The 14896-nt window shown below is 38.7% G+C and overlaps 1 protein-coding gene across 2 annotated transcripts in view; it reads right to left on the reverse strand.

Moving 5' to 3' along the window:
• The window catches only part of Rtn4 (reticulon 4), a 57228-nt gene that overhangs the window by 2790 nt on the left and 39542 nt on the right, over window positions 1-14896 (reverse strand). For both annotated transcript variants that reach the window (XM_013017980.1, XM_013017981.1), the window contains 2 exons: window positions 10071-10278; window positions 6493-6631 (listed from right to left, as the gene is read on the reverse strand). In XM_013017980.1, coding sequence (XP_012873434.1) covers window positions 6493-6631; window positions 10071-10278 — 347 coding nt within the window. The remainder of the gene's footprint in view (window positions 1-6492; window positions 6632-10070; window positions 10279-14896) is intronic.

Raw genomic sequence — 14896 nt, forward strand, 5'->3', positions numbered from 1 at the left:
TACAGTGCCAGGACTGACTGGGGCTTGAGCTCAGGGCCTCAACTCTCACTCAGACTTTTCACTCAAGGCTGGCACTCTACCATTTGAGCCACAGCTCCAGTTGCAGCTTTTTGGCGGTTATTTGGAGATGAGTCTCATGGACTTGTCTGCTAAGGCTGGCTTCAAATTGTGATTCTCAAACCTCAGCCTAGTAGCCTCAGTAGCTAGGATTACAGGTTGAGCCACCAGCACCTGGCAACACCAGAGTTTAATAACTTGCCAGGCATTATGTTATAGAAACTAGACTTCCTTGTTTCCTCCAGGGCTGAAGACTGAAATAAACTGACCAAACTCTCCCAGTTTGGGTATCCCTGGCATAAAAACCAGAGACTTACATGGACAAATGGATTAAGACAATGTGGTATATACACACAATAGAATTGTAATCATCTATTAGAAAGTGATATTGTACCATTTGTAAGGAAATGGAAAGACTTGTAAAAAATTGTATTAAGTAAGCCAGTCTCAAAAAACAAAGGTTGCACAGTTTCCCTCAGTTGTGGTAGATAGATGTCTTTTATAAATCTGTAAGTAAACAAGTGGGGTGGTATGCAAGTGGTTACAAATGAATGAACTGAGGCATAATAAACCCCATGGAGAGCTCAAATAGAATTATCTTTTAGAAAGGTTAGGTCAAAGCCCAACAAAATCAGCACCAGGAAATAAGTACATGGCCAAAGGTAGATAAACAGAGGGGGGAAGGGGAGAGAGGAATGCAGTCAAGAATTCATTGTATAAGCACAAAGTCAGTCTGAATTTCCATTAATCGCAGTTAGCAATTACTCTGCTTCCCAATTCAAAGCCTTTCAGTAACAATCACTCCAATCTATTTAGTAGGTAACAAGCCTACTAACAATGCCACTATTAATATGGTGTTACTTCTACATAAATGACCAACTATCAGTAAGCAACATTATCACCCCTTCAACCAAAATGAGCGAATATTCAAATTAGAAAAATGCCAGGCAATTGACATCTGTCCTTGAAATTAGTAATTTTAAAAATGCTACCCTGTCCTTATAATCACTGTTATGGATGGAAAGGTTTAGAAAATCTCTGATGAGTATCCCCCTGTCATGTAGTTTTATAGACTCCTGTTACAGAAACTAAATATAACTTAGGCACTTGACCAAGTTTACACCATAACTAGAGAGCTATTTTCATCCATCACAGTTCATAAGAGCCAACCTTCCACACTTTAGAAGAAACTGCTTCAGCAACAGATATTCACATTCTGATAGAATTCAAACAATAGCACATATAAGCTAAAACTAAGTCCTAATTTGGTTGTCATAGTCACTGACAAGGCTGCACTTCAAATCCATAGAGAGAGCAATGCAAGAGTCCATACCAGCTAGCCAAAGAGTTCAAAAGCTACTCGACTCTTCAAGGACACTCTTCTTAAAAGCCAGGTAATACAGTGGCAAAAGGGAATAGAAAGGCCAGGACTGGTGGCTCATGCCTATAATCCTAGCTACTCTGGAGGCTGAGATCTGAGGACTGAGGTTCAAAGCCAGCCTGGGCAGGGACTTCCAAGAGACTCTTATCTCCAATTAACCACCAGAAAACCAGAAGTGGCACTATGGCTCAAATGGTAGAGCGCTAGCCTTGAGCTGAAGAGCTGAGCGACAGTGCCCAGGCCAAGCTCAAGCCCACAACCGACCAATTAAAAAACAAAAGAAAAGAAAGAAACTTCTGAGGTTCCTGGGGCCAAGAAAGTGACATAGATGCATCAGGAAAGCTGGATGAGCGCCAAGGCCATCCGACACCGCGCGCTCTCAACGTGGCTCCCACAACCCAGCTCCCTGTACTGAGCCATGTGAGTATTCTAGGCCAATGTTGCCAATTTTCCCATTTTTAGAAAGAAATTAGAAACTTGCATTTTGATGTGCTGTCACTGAAGTTTTAAATATCATAGCTACATTTGGAAAAAATTTAACACTTTGTGGGCCCAAAGCAAAACTCTGAGGGTAAGCGTTTCCAAAGAGCACATCAACACAAGACAAGGGGGACGAGAGAAGGAATACTTTGCCCTCTGGCAAGTGTACTCTTACTGGAAATATTACAGAGTAACAAGAGCAAGGAACTTAAAAAAAAAACTACTATGGCAGTTGCTGTGCTTCATAAAACACATTGGTCATGTAACAAGCCCCCCTCAAATTAAATACTGTCATTATCTCTACAGAAGAGAACCCCAAGACTGATTTAGCAAGCTGTTAAATCAAAGGCCATAGTGATCTCAGGTTTATCTGACCCGGGGACCTGCTCTGCTCCACTTTGCCTACCGAGGAACCATCATTGGTGGGGGTCTGTCACAAATGTGCAGGTACACACTAGGAGGCACCATTTTAAACCATAAATATTTCTCAACAATATAGCCAAGTATATATCAACAGTGGGAAACCAACACTCATCTCTCCTTTGGATAATAATGACCCGAGGAAAGGGGCCCAAGTCTAATGAAGAACTAAGAAACACCGAGAGGCTACGGCCATTCTTGTCAGCCTGACTTGTATGGAGCAGAGGACTGAATTTTTCTGATGCCACATACCTGACCTCTACAGAAATATGATGCTTCTTAATACTAAAAATTACTTGCCTTTTTTAAAAAAAACATTCTGACTCAATATTACTTTAGCAGACTCTACATATCCTTTCTCATTTTCCTATAAGCCAAAGAAACCTGACAGGAAACTGTCAGAATGTATATATTAACAGCTGCTCAGAGCCTGAGGGCTAGATCTTAATGTTCTTTTGAGCCAGCTATTTTAGAACTCAGGTCTGTCTTTCCCACTCATTTTTAGATTTAAGATTGCATCATGGAACACTATACTTATCTATCAGGCAACTATGGCCAAATATTTTCTTACAAATAGCTTTTCACTGAGAGTTAGAGAACTATCATATAAGATCTACACAAAGCCACCATTAGGGAAACACATACCTGTGCTGAAAACACCTGGTCTTAGTCTCTAGTAAGAAATTACAGAACATTTCTGGGTATTTAGCTTTCAAAAGGTAGGTTCTTCTTTTTCTTTCTTAAACCCACGTAGCTATGACAATATGCATGCAATATCATGCCCAGCTTAAAAGGCAGGAACTATCTAAAGTTTGGAGCCTCCCTGGATTAGCCCCAAAGCTCCTAGGAGGGTCTACACTGTAACTTTTCTTTTAAAATAGGGAGTTAAGGATATAACTCAGAGTTTTTATTTTAATGCCACAAGTTTGGGGGTTTTTGGAGGGTGGGGGAGCTGGGGGGCAACACTGGAACTCAAGTCAGGCACTCTTCTGATCAGCCATGCTTCTCAGCCTTTTTGTGTATTTTTTTTTTTTTTAAGATAGGATCTCACTTCCCACCTGGATAAGCACTAAGACCACAGCTGCTGCTGTGCTTTGTTTCCTGCCATAGCTAGGATGACAGGTATATGCCCCCATGCCCAGCTCCTTTCCATTGAGATGGAATCTCAACAGATTTTTCTGCCCAGGCTCGTCTGGGACTTTGATCTTCTTGGTCTCAGCCTTTTGAGTAGCTAGCTGCATGCCACAGGTACACAGCTCATACCACTACTTTCTAAAAATGGCTATTTTCCAAGTAATAATAATCCCAGAGAAACGAACTCAGAATTTCATACGATGGAATTTCCACTCTTTATCTTCCTAGCCGTCAGTAAAAGTTATAGAAGTTCATTAGGTAATTCCAACATACAGCCAGGTCCAAGAACCACCATTTACAACAAGATCTCTCATGCAGGGCACTGGTAGCTCATGCCTTCACTACTCAGGAGGCTAAAAATCTGAGAATTGTGGTTAGAAGTCAGCCCTAGCAGACAAATCTGAGGGATTCATCCCCAATTAGCCAGTTAAAAGCTGGAAGTGGAGCTTTGATATAAATGGTAGAGCACCAGCCTTGAGAAGAAAAAGCTAAGGGACAGTACTTAGGCTCTTAGTTCAAGCCCCAATACTGTCACACATATACACAAAAATCTGGTAAAAAATGTACAATCCAGTCATATTTAAACAAAATCATAAACTCAGATTAACATGTCCCTGCCTAAAAATCAAGGCACAGAAACTCTTAACAATCATTTTTTTTTCCTACACAGGGTCTCACTATGTTGCCTACGTTGGCCTTGAACTTGTGATCCTCCTTCAGCTTCTGAGTCCTGAGATGCAACATCACTTCTGGCATAAAATAGTAATTTTTATAAAGAGTCAAAATGGATCGGTGTTTTCCATGTCCCTTTTTTAAGAGATATTTAAGCCAAGAATATTGTGTTCAGAATACTACTCAGCGGAAAACAAAGAGATAGAACCTATCCTACTAATATGCAATGCCATTAGGAAAAGGTTTAAGTAAATTCTCCCACAGCAGAATCACAAAGTTCATCAAGGAAGCCCTTCATCTGCACCCTAAGTTACCTACGATTTCATTGCTACACCTTTGCATGGAGACAAAAAGACAGACACTCTATCTTAATCTGTTGCTTCAACACACTTTGAGACCTACCACCAGATTCACTTTATCTGCTAACTTGAGGAAGCAACTCTTATTTACTTGGAACCCTAAATGAATTACCATCTGGAGAAATCACCAAATGAGCTTGGAGCTCTAGGCTTCCCAAAACCACAACCAAAGGAAAAAAAGTTTCCTTCTCTTGTTTGGGAAGTATCAATCATCCTTTTAAAATAGCCAACTATTTGTCTTCCTCAAAAAGACAAGTCTTCCCCTATCCCAATATTAATAAACCAAGAATGTTTAAAATTAAGTTGGATGTGACTAGCTGCTCCAGAAGTGATCAGAAGGATTGCACTTTGAGGCCAGCCCAGGTAAAAAGTCTGCTTGGTTTGCAGGTGTGCTAGAGCAGAAAGGGAAGTATATACAGGAGGATTGGAGGATTAGATGGTACCTCTGGCTCATGCTTGTAATCCTAACTACTCAGGAGACTGAGATCTGAGGATTGGTAGTTCAAATCCAGACCAGGTAGGAAAGTTTGTGAGACTCTGATTTCCAATTAGCCACCAAAAAACTGAAAGAAGAGTTGTGGCTCAGGTGGCAGAGCACTAGCCTTGAGCAAAAATGCTCAGGGACAAGACCAGGCCCTGAGTTCAAGCCACAATACTGACACCAAAAACAACAAGAAAAAGAAAAGCATGAGGATTGTGAACCAGGCCAACCTGGGTAAAAAATTGCAAGAGTATATTAAAAAAAATAACAAGAGCAAGAAGAGCTAGGGTCATATGCAAGCGGTACAATGCCTGTCTGCTTGCTAAGCACAATATGTGACAAAGAGAATCTACCTTTTACTTATGCTTAACAGTAATAGTAACTTATATGCTACTAAAGCATATAGCTGAAAATGATGTATCACCTGCTAGTTTATAAAGGCTAAAATACTTTATAAAATGTATTTTACATATTGGAATCAATTCTGATCACTCAGAAATCATTTTTCCTGTTGGTACAATACTCATGGCATGCACCATCAATTGCAAACTACAGTATTTCTCTTAGTTTAGATTAGAATCAATGTATGTTAAGTCATAGGTAATAGCACACAAAGCATAAATTACAAGTTTTATGTGAAGATCAAGCAGCATGGTTCCAGTGCTTGGGCTCAAATTACAGGAGGGCTAGCACTTATGTACAGTCTATCAGAACTTTGGTAGTTTACTTGCAAGGTAAGATTTTATATGGCAGGACACAAAAACTAAAGAAAACTTTCTATATATACCCAACAAAGATTGAGATATTTCAAAAAAAATTGTTTTCCAGAATACATAATACAAGGAAAAAATCCAAGACATGGAATCTATTATATATGTGTGTAACTCACACAAGAACTAAGAAACTGGGGCTGGGAAGGTGGCTCAGTGGTAGAGCACTTGCTTTGCATGCATGAGGCCCTGGGTTCAATTCCTCAGCACTACATAAGCAGTAAGAAAAAAAGCCGGAAGTGGCACTGTGGCTCAAGTGGTAGAGCGCTAGCCTTGAGCTGAAGAGCTGAGGGACAGCGCCCAGGCCCAGAGTTCAGGCCCAGATCCCCCCCCCCAAAAAAAAGAACTAAGAAACTGAGAGTAAGATTCTAAAACAAGGTCAGGCAGAACACATTGCATGCAGTATTAGATGCATTAGACAATGTTTATTCTTACAGCCAAAATTCCCTTTAATTTCATAATTCTGAAAGTATGAATATATGAATTAATATAAACAGCACTTTTCTTCAAAATATACTATTAGCACTGACTTTCTTTTTTTTTGGGGGGGGGAGCCCAGTCATGGGGCCTGAACTCTGGGCCTGGGCGCTGATATTAGCACTGACTTTCGAAACATAAGCTTAGTGAGGTGATTTCATTACATCCTTGTCATTTACGCGAATACAGAAAAACAGAATTTTATACTCGTCTTTTGACATTAAATTCTGTGTATGTCCAGAAAAGAGAAACACAATTTACCTTCAGAGAATCAACTAGATCGTCAACTAAGAAAAGGCGCCTGAGTTCTTTTATTGTGCAGTTCACATGGCCAAGAGCAGAATTACTGTATTTCTGAATCAATTCCTCAGATATAGCGACTTCGGATTCCAAATATGCCCTGGAAAACAAATACATATTTCTCACTGATGATTTGTCCCCAAATGTCAGTCAGCAATTATTTATATATAAGTGAAGAGATTTATAAAAATAGACTAATTTTAATAAAAAAACTTAGTGTCTCTATGTAAAGCAAAATATAAAAATTCACCAAGACTAATTTCATTGGTATGCAGTCAGCCAAAAAGCATATGCTGCCTGGGGCTGGGGGTTTTTGCCTGTAATTACGAGGCTCACGGTTTGAAGCTAGACCAGACGGAAAAGTCCATGAGACTCTTCTCTCCAATTAACCACTAAAAAGCTGGAAGTGGAGGTGTGACTCAAGTGGTAGAGCACCAGCCTTGAGTAGAGAAATCAAGTGAGAGCATGAGGAGTATACACAGAAAGGAAGGAGGGAAGGAGGGAGGGTTGAAGGAAAGATTGAAAAGAAAAAAGGGGGGGGAAAAAAGCTCCTATGTTTTAAAGCCAGATCCACCTGAGCTTGGCCTCTTACTTGACTGTGTAACTTTACAGTTATTTAGTCATGCCTCTAAGAATCTCAGTTTCCTCTCATTTACAAATGGAGATTACCATTGGGATTCACTGAATAAATAGTATTTAACATAACTAGTCCAAAGAACCATTTGATAAATGGTCCTTATGATGACAGTTTTTCCCCTTTTGTTGTTTAATCAAACTTCCTTACCAAAGACTCTAATTACTTCCGAAGCCTACACTCTTCTCAGCCTAATGTTTTTTTTGTTTGTCTGTTTTGTTTTGTTTGGGGGGGTCCGGTCATGAGGCCTGAACTTTGGGCCTGGGCACTGTCCCTCAGCTCTTCAGCTCAAGGCTAGCACTCTACCACTTGAGCCACAGCACCACTTCCGGCTTTTTTCTTTTTGCTTATGTGGTGCTGAGGAATCGAACCCAGGGCCTCAGGCATGTAAGGCGTGCGCTCTACCACTGAGCCACCTTCCTAGCCCTCAGTCTAATGTTTTTATAGGAAACTGCCCTCAAATGTTAAATCATAAGACTATAAAATGGGTACTAAAAACACAGTGGCAATTCTGGTAAAAGAGAACATTTAGTGTCTACTTAGATGCCCTAATTTATACTGAGGTGGCTGGAACTATTAAATGGAAGAAGGTAATAGTAAGAAGGAAATGCTACAGGCATGCAAAGAACTATTTTCATTAGTTACAGTTTCAAAGAAGCCACTTTATCTTAGAAAGTAGAAGCAAGTCAGATCTGTTGGAAGTTCTTCCATACTTACTCCCTCCTTATCATTTTCCCACATTTATGAAAACCATCAGTTGCTTGCACTGGAAATAACAGTCCTCTAATACAAGTCCATAATCCATAGTTTTTCTAAGTAGTATGCCCCAAATATGTCTCCTTGTTTTTATTCACAGTGCCACTACTCTAATTTGTGTTCATTACTTACAAACTGGAATATTTTATCAATAGCCAAACAAGTCCTTGATCAATAGCCAAACGAGTCCCTGATCAATAGCCAAACCAGTCTTCAGCCTTAAGCCACATTAGTCTTATTTGAGCAATCCCACATAATGCTTTAAACTCAAGGAAAAGTTAGACTTGCTACTTAGCTAAATAACCTTATACATTAGAGAAACAGACCTTCTTAAAAACTTCAAGTTCAAACATTCTGTGATTCTATGGTTCCATTTTTCAACCAGAAAGCACCCCTCAGCCTTTCTAATCTTTCTTCCCCCTACTCCTTATGTTGCGGCCAAAAATGGGTCATTTACCAAATATTTTTTTAATTGCATTGCCTCCTGGAGCTGTTTTCCCAATCCACAATGTTTTCTTCTCATTACTAATGTTAGCCTATCTATTAGCTTCTTCTCAGATTATGGATAAAATTTTGTTTATTAAAAACTGGCATCAGGGGCTGGGAAGGTGGTTCAGTGGTAGAGTGCTTGCCTCGCATGCATGAGGCCCTGGGTTCAATTCCTCAGCACCACATAAGCAGAAAAGGCCAGATGTGGAGTTGTGGCTCTAATGGTAGAGCACTAGCCTTGAGTTGAAGAGCTGAAAACAGAGTTCAGGCCCCACGACCAACCAAGAAAAACAAAAACAAAAAACGGTCATCAGGAGCCATTCAATAAATGTTGGATCTTAAATGTTGGATCTTTCTCCCAAAACTCGTAGTATCATTACTTTGTCAATTAGAATAAGCTGGAATAAAACACTTCAGTAAGACACTTCCTTCCAAGTCTGAATATCAATTTATGTTTACCCATAAATAGATAATATTAAAGAACAGACCCCTCCCTTGCCAAAGTAATTTTTAAATGTTTAAAGAAATATTATGTTTATATACCAAACTATCAGAGAACATTATTACAATAGGAAAGAACCTCTCAGGGTCATTTGAGGTCAGTGTTAGAGAAGCCTTCCCAACAGTTAAAAGTTTCGAATCAAGCCCGTAACCAAACAAAAAAATATGATGCACTGGAGCAGCTAGAGAGTTGAGAATGACTGCATACAAGGAGGAAGAAAAACATTTGAATGTCATCCTATTGTTAACAGAGAGATCCTATGCATAAATATGATAAGGTAACACACGGATTTGGCATTGGCTAGTTTACAGATCCCTGATCTAGACTGAAGGAACGGTGGGAAATAACAAAATTTAGTGATCTTTACATAAGATGAAAACATTAAATATAACATTAAAACTAGGAGGCTAAAACCTAAGGTGACTGTTTTTACTGATAGACGTCTGAATAAAATCATTTAAAGACATGAAAAATTAAGAGAATTTGAATGAGGATTAACAAGGTTCTTTTTGGTATGAAGGTTCTTTTGGTATGAAATGTTCTGGAATATATTTTTTAAAAAACACTTGAGTTTTATATACAGTGTATAAACTATCTCAAAGTGGAAAGAAATGTGAAGTATAACATGAGAATAGGAGATTCAAGCTAGTGTTCCCACAGCAACTACAAATTTAATGCTATGGTATTCTTATAAAAAAATAGGACAACAAATTAGTAACTGAGAGGTGAAATAATGAAATAAAGACCTCTAAAACTAATAATAAAATAAGATTTACAAAGTAGTATTCCTGGGAAAGGAGCAGAAAGAGAAAGAGTCCTAAGCCATGAATGGTAGAGATACAACTAGAAAGAAAGTTATATATATATCAACTAGTATTGAACATTAACAATGCAGAAAAGGTAAGCAATATGGAAATACAATACCCACCAATCACAACCATGTTAAAAGATAAACCATCTGCTAAAGTAGAATTAGATGACTTGAGAATAGGCTTTATACTCAGGATATATAAACTCAGTCTTTACCAACATAAGCCTTTCATATAGGAAATCTCAAAAGCAGTACTTACGGCACAACCGTTTAGAAATAAACACATGACTGAAATTCTGTAGTTTACACTACTACCAGTGTATGCCTTGTTTTTCCAGACATCTCACCTGAACGGGTGGCCTTCATCTGACTTCTGGATAGCTTGGATCACACCCTTGTATGTTCTAAAGCTGATAGTCACAGAGAGCAGGGCCAAGGCAATGTAGGCTGTTACACTCACAATGCTGAATACTGTCAATGAAAGCAGCAGGAATAAGCTGGCACCAAACACCACTCCAGTCTTCTTAATATCTCTCCAGTAGAGGAGGTCAACAACTAAATTAAAAAAAAAATCTGAATTAGAACATTATTTTAACCTAATTGGACTCGGAACATTTACAGTGGCTGTATGTATTACAGAAGTAAAAAGACCACTGAATAAAATCAAACTCAAACCTAAAACATGAAAGACTTTTAAGATACATTTTAAATCTACTGTAAAATGTTGAGATTGAAATTTTATTTAAAATTATACATCTGAGATTTACAGTTTTGCTTTTAGAAGCTAAGAAAATTTAAATGCTATGTAGTCTATCATGAACACAAGTTGTCTACATAGCAAAAGATAGGAAAAACAGCATTTACATAGCTGAAAATCTACTATATCCCACAAGGAAAAAAAATGTCATAAAAACTTAGGAGTCAAAGAAAAATGGAAAAACTACATCTGTAGACTGTTTATACAATAGTTATTAATAGTAAGGAGTCAAAACCTGACCTAGCAAGTCAGCTCTTGGCCCATAGTCCCAGAAACACGGTAATATCAAATAACCATAGGCCAACGGTCTTAAGATCAGGTTATATTCAACCCAAGGAGAACTATGCAGTGTGCCAAAGGGGCTCTTTGTCAGACTAGACAGAATTCATCTCTGCCAGGCTCAGGAGGCTGATATCTGAGGATCACAATTCAAAGCCAGCCTGGGCAGGAAAGTCCCTGAGACTACTCGTACCTTCAATAAAATACTCAAAAAAAAAAAAAAAAAAAAGCTGGAAAACAGTAATGTGGCTCAAGTGGTAGAGTGTTAGCTTTGAGCAAAAGAAACTCAGGGGCAATGCTCAGACTAAGTTCAAGCCCCAGGACCAGTACCAAAAAAAAAAAATCATCTCTTTCTGGATTGTGTCTAATTAATTGTGAGGAGGAAAAAAAAAAACTTATAGTAGAATTTTAAATACTCTTTTATAAAAGGATAAAGGAGATAACATAAAAGAAGTCCCATCTCCCTTTTGAAGTACCAGGGTTTGAACCTGGGTCTTAATATTTGCTTAGTTTGCTTGGTTGGCAGGTGCCAACCAAGTGTGACTCAAGTCACACTTTGAAACCTGCTTTTTGCTGGCCATTTTGGACATAAGTCTCAGAGACTTTTCAGCTGGGCTGGGTCCAAACTACAATCCTCCAGATCAGACTCCTGAACAGCTAGGATGACAGGCATGAGCTGGTTGTCCAACAAGAAGTCCCTATTTTTAAGGGCTACAGTGGTTTTGATCCTTCGGTGGTCTCAGTATATGTGACTTCCCTTTATAGACATGGTTATCTTTTTATAGGGAAAACTATGTATGCAAACTGTAAGATGCAAGGTTCTCTTATATCCCTTCATTTCTCTTAGCATATACTGTAAGTACCGTGGCCGTGGTGTGTGTGCCTCCTATGAACAAAGTCATGGATTAGTTCATCTCCAATACCCTTCATCACAAAAAGAGACATTTTAAGTACATAGCACTTTATCTAAAAGGACTCCAATACATTTTTATTCCATTCTCTTAAATATGATCTCATTTGATAGTTTAACAGCCCCTATGATGAGCGCTTTCATTGTGAAAGTGTCCATACAGATTTCAAGCCTCTCCCAACTTATTACAACCCTGCCTAAAACTTCTAATTTTTTTATGTATACACTAGTTCTACCATTGTACAAAAATTAGGCATTGGTGTTGAATTACTTAAGACTCCAACAACAGCTTTATAAATCAATAGGTATGTAACTTCAGGCAGATGACTACATTCTTCTATATTTTACCTCTTAAATGTGTGTAAAAATAGGAAGGCTCTCACTGGGATGCTGACTCATTAAGTGAAATAATGAATTAAAATTTCTCATGTTGGTCATCACTAATACCTGTAAGCCTAGCTACTCAGGAGGCTGAGCTCTGAGGATTCCAATTGGAAGCCAGCCCAGGGCAGGAAAGTCTGTGGGACTCTCATGTCCAAATCTAATACCCAGAAGCTGAAAGCCTTGAGTGAAAAGGCTAAGGACAGGTCCTAGTAACAGCACGCGCGCGCGCACACACACACACACACACACACACCAACAACAAAAGTTTTTTTATTAATAAGGTGATAAAAGGTAGCAAATAATAAATTCCTAAGTCCTTCAATAAGCAGGAGGAACTCTAGAAATCATACACGCAAGTCCACACATGTTGCATGAAAATATGTAGACTACCTTAAAATAGATACCATGATAGACATGTTGACATAAGCTGGAGGAATGCTGCGTGCAGCTGCTCATGGGACCATTAGGAAAGCAACGTGAGAGATGAGACAGGTCGGTGGGAACAGTGACACAGAAGACAGGAGGAACATATTCTAGAATAGGAAATTCTGACCAGCTGCTACCAAGAGCATCGCGAAAGGTATAAAAACATTTCAACCTTGTTTTGAAAAGGAGGTTGTCTTTGAAGCGGCAAGGATGAAGAAATACTAATTTCTAAATAGTAATTCTTAACTAGGCTGTTATCTTAATTGATACTTGTCAATCGTATTTCTAGCCCACAGATTCCTTCAAGTTCTTTGGTTAAAATAATTAGAATACTAAATTCATCCAGAAATGGAAGGACAAAGGGTGAACAAATGCAGTAGTGGTGCTCACTAGATACTATGTTGAAAATGAACTACACAACTTGTGGGTATGGACAGGAGGGGAAAAACGAGCTAGCAAAGGGGTGACACTGTCCAAAAAGAAATGCACTCATTCCCTGATTTACATAACTGTAACCCCTCTGTACGTCACCTTTATAACAACAATAAAAAAGTAAAAATAAATTAAGAATTAAATCCCACCTGAGAAATATATTCAAACACGGCTATTTCTAGAATTCAATTATATTCATTAGTTAATATGAAGTGTTTGTTCAGCTCTGACACCAAAACCAGAGTATACATACAGTAATCCTCAACAAAATAATAAACCCAGTCTTGTATCATACAGAATGAAGAACATGATCACCACATAGATTCATTAAAAGCCTCAGATAAGATCCAATGCTTTGGGCTGGGAATGTAGCTTCGTGGTAGAGTACTTGTCTAATATGAAAAAGCTGGAAGTGGCACTGTGGCTCAAGGGATAGAGTGCTAGCTTTGAGCAAGAGAAGCTCAGAGACAAATGCCTTTTCAAAAAAGCTGGAAGTGGCACTGTGGCTCAAGGGATAGAGTGCTAGCTTTGAGCAAGAGAAGCTCAGAGACAAATGCCTTTTCATGGCAAATTAACATCAATGAGGAAGAGAAGAGAACAAACTCAACTTGATAAAAAAACCATCTAACAAAGCTCAAAATACAAGTGTGTAAAAATGTTCACGAATAGATAATGGTAATGACATACAATTTTGTGAACATGCTACAATCAATAAATTATACACAACAATGATTTGTTTCAACTTCTGTCCTAGATTGAATACTCTATATGGGAAGTCAATTTCTCACGCAGTACATTCTTGAGCACAAGAGAAATGAATTACTCTCTGATTAGAATATATACTTATGTCAGTTTAAGGCATGTACTAATTCTAGTTACCATATTCAAAAGGTTTCTACACTCTGGATTGAATATTTTATTTATAAACTATTTTTACATGTTATTAAATAACAGAAGTCAATGCTTCCAGATAATTTATAAAGCAGCAATGTTCTACAGTGATCTATAGACATGTCACCTTTATCAGACTCTAAAAAATTGATGAAAGCCTTTCCTTGTTATAATCTTACTACTTGCTTCATTATAATTTGCTGCACTACAGACATGGGCCAGACTATTATTCGTAGAAATAGAAACATTTTAACTAAAAGTACAATATTTTCAAACTCAAACATAAAGAACATCTGTAGGAAAAACTTACAGGGTTACCATAATGCTAAATTTGGATTTCCCAGTAATTAACTTTCGTCCTATTTATGAAGTGGACTCTTAGTTTTTACGAAACCAAAATTAAGAATTTAGGTTTTAGCTAGGTGCTGGTGGCTCACACGAATCAGCTACTCAGAAGACCGGTTGATAGCTGGAAAGCTGAGGTTCAATGCTAGCCAAGTTTCCATCTTCAATTAACAGCAAAAATGCCAGACTGACTTGAGTGTCTGGATGGAATTATGAAAGATGGGGGACAATGACGCAAGGTGTGGCCTTGATCAAGATGCACTGCACTCATAAACTAGTTTGTTGAATTGAAAAAAAAAAAGACAGAGAAAAAAAGTTGAATTAAGACTGTGAGGACTGGGGCTGGGAAGGTGGCTCAGTGGTAGAGCGCTTGCCTTGTATGCATGAGGCCCTGGGTTCGATTCCTCAGCACCACATAAGCAAAAAAGAAAAAAGCCGGAAGTGGCACTGTGCCTCAAGTGGTAGAGCGCTAGCCTTGAGCAGAAGAGCTGAGGGACAGCGCCCAGGCCCAGGGTTCAGGCCCCACGACCGGACCCCAAAAAAAAAAAAAAAAAAAAGACTGTGAGGACTAGTTCAAGCCCCATACCAGTACCAAAAAGAGAAAATAAGATGGACTGGGAAGGTGGCTCAGTGGTAGAGTGCTTGCCTTGCATTCCTGAGGCCCTGGGTTCGATTCCTCAGCACCACATAAGCAAAAAGAAAAAAGCCGGAAGTGGCGCTGTGGCTCAAGTGGTAGAGTGCTAGCCTTG

This window comes from Dipodomys ordii, unplaced genomic scaffold (assembly GCF_000151885.1).
Source record: "Dipodomys ordii isolate 6190 unplaced genomic scaffold, Dord_2.0 Scaffold37, whole genome shotgun sequence".
NCBI lineage: Eukaryota > Metazoa > Chordata > Mammalia > Rodentia > Heteromyidae > Dipodomys > Dipodomys ordii.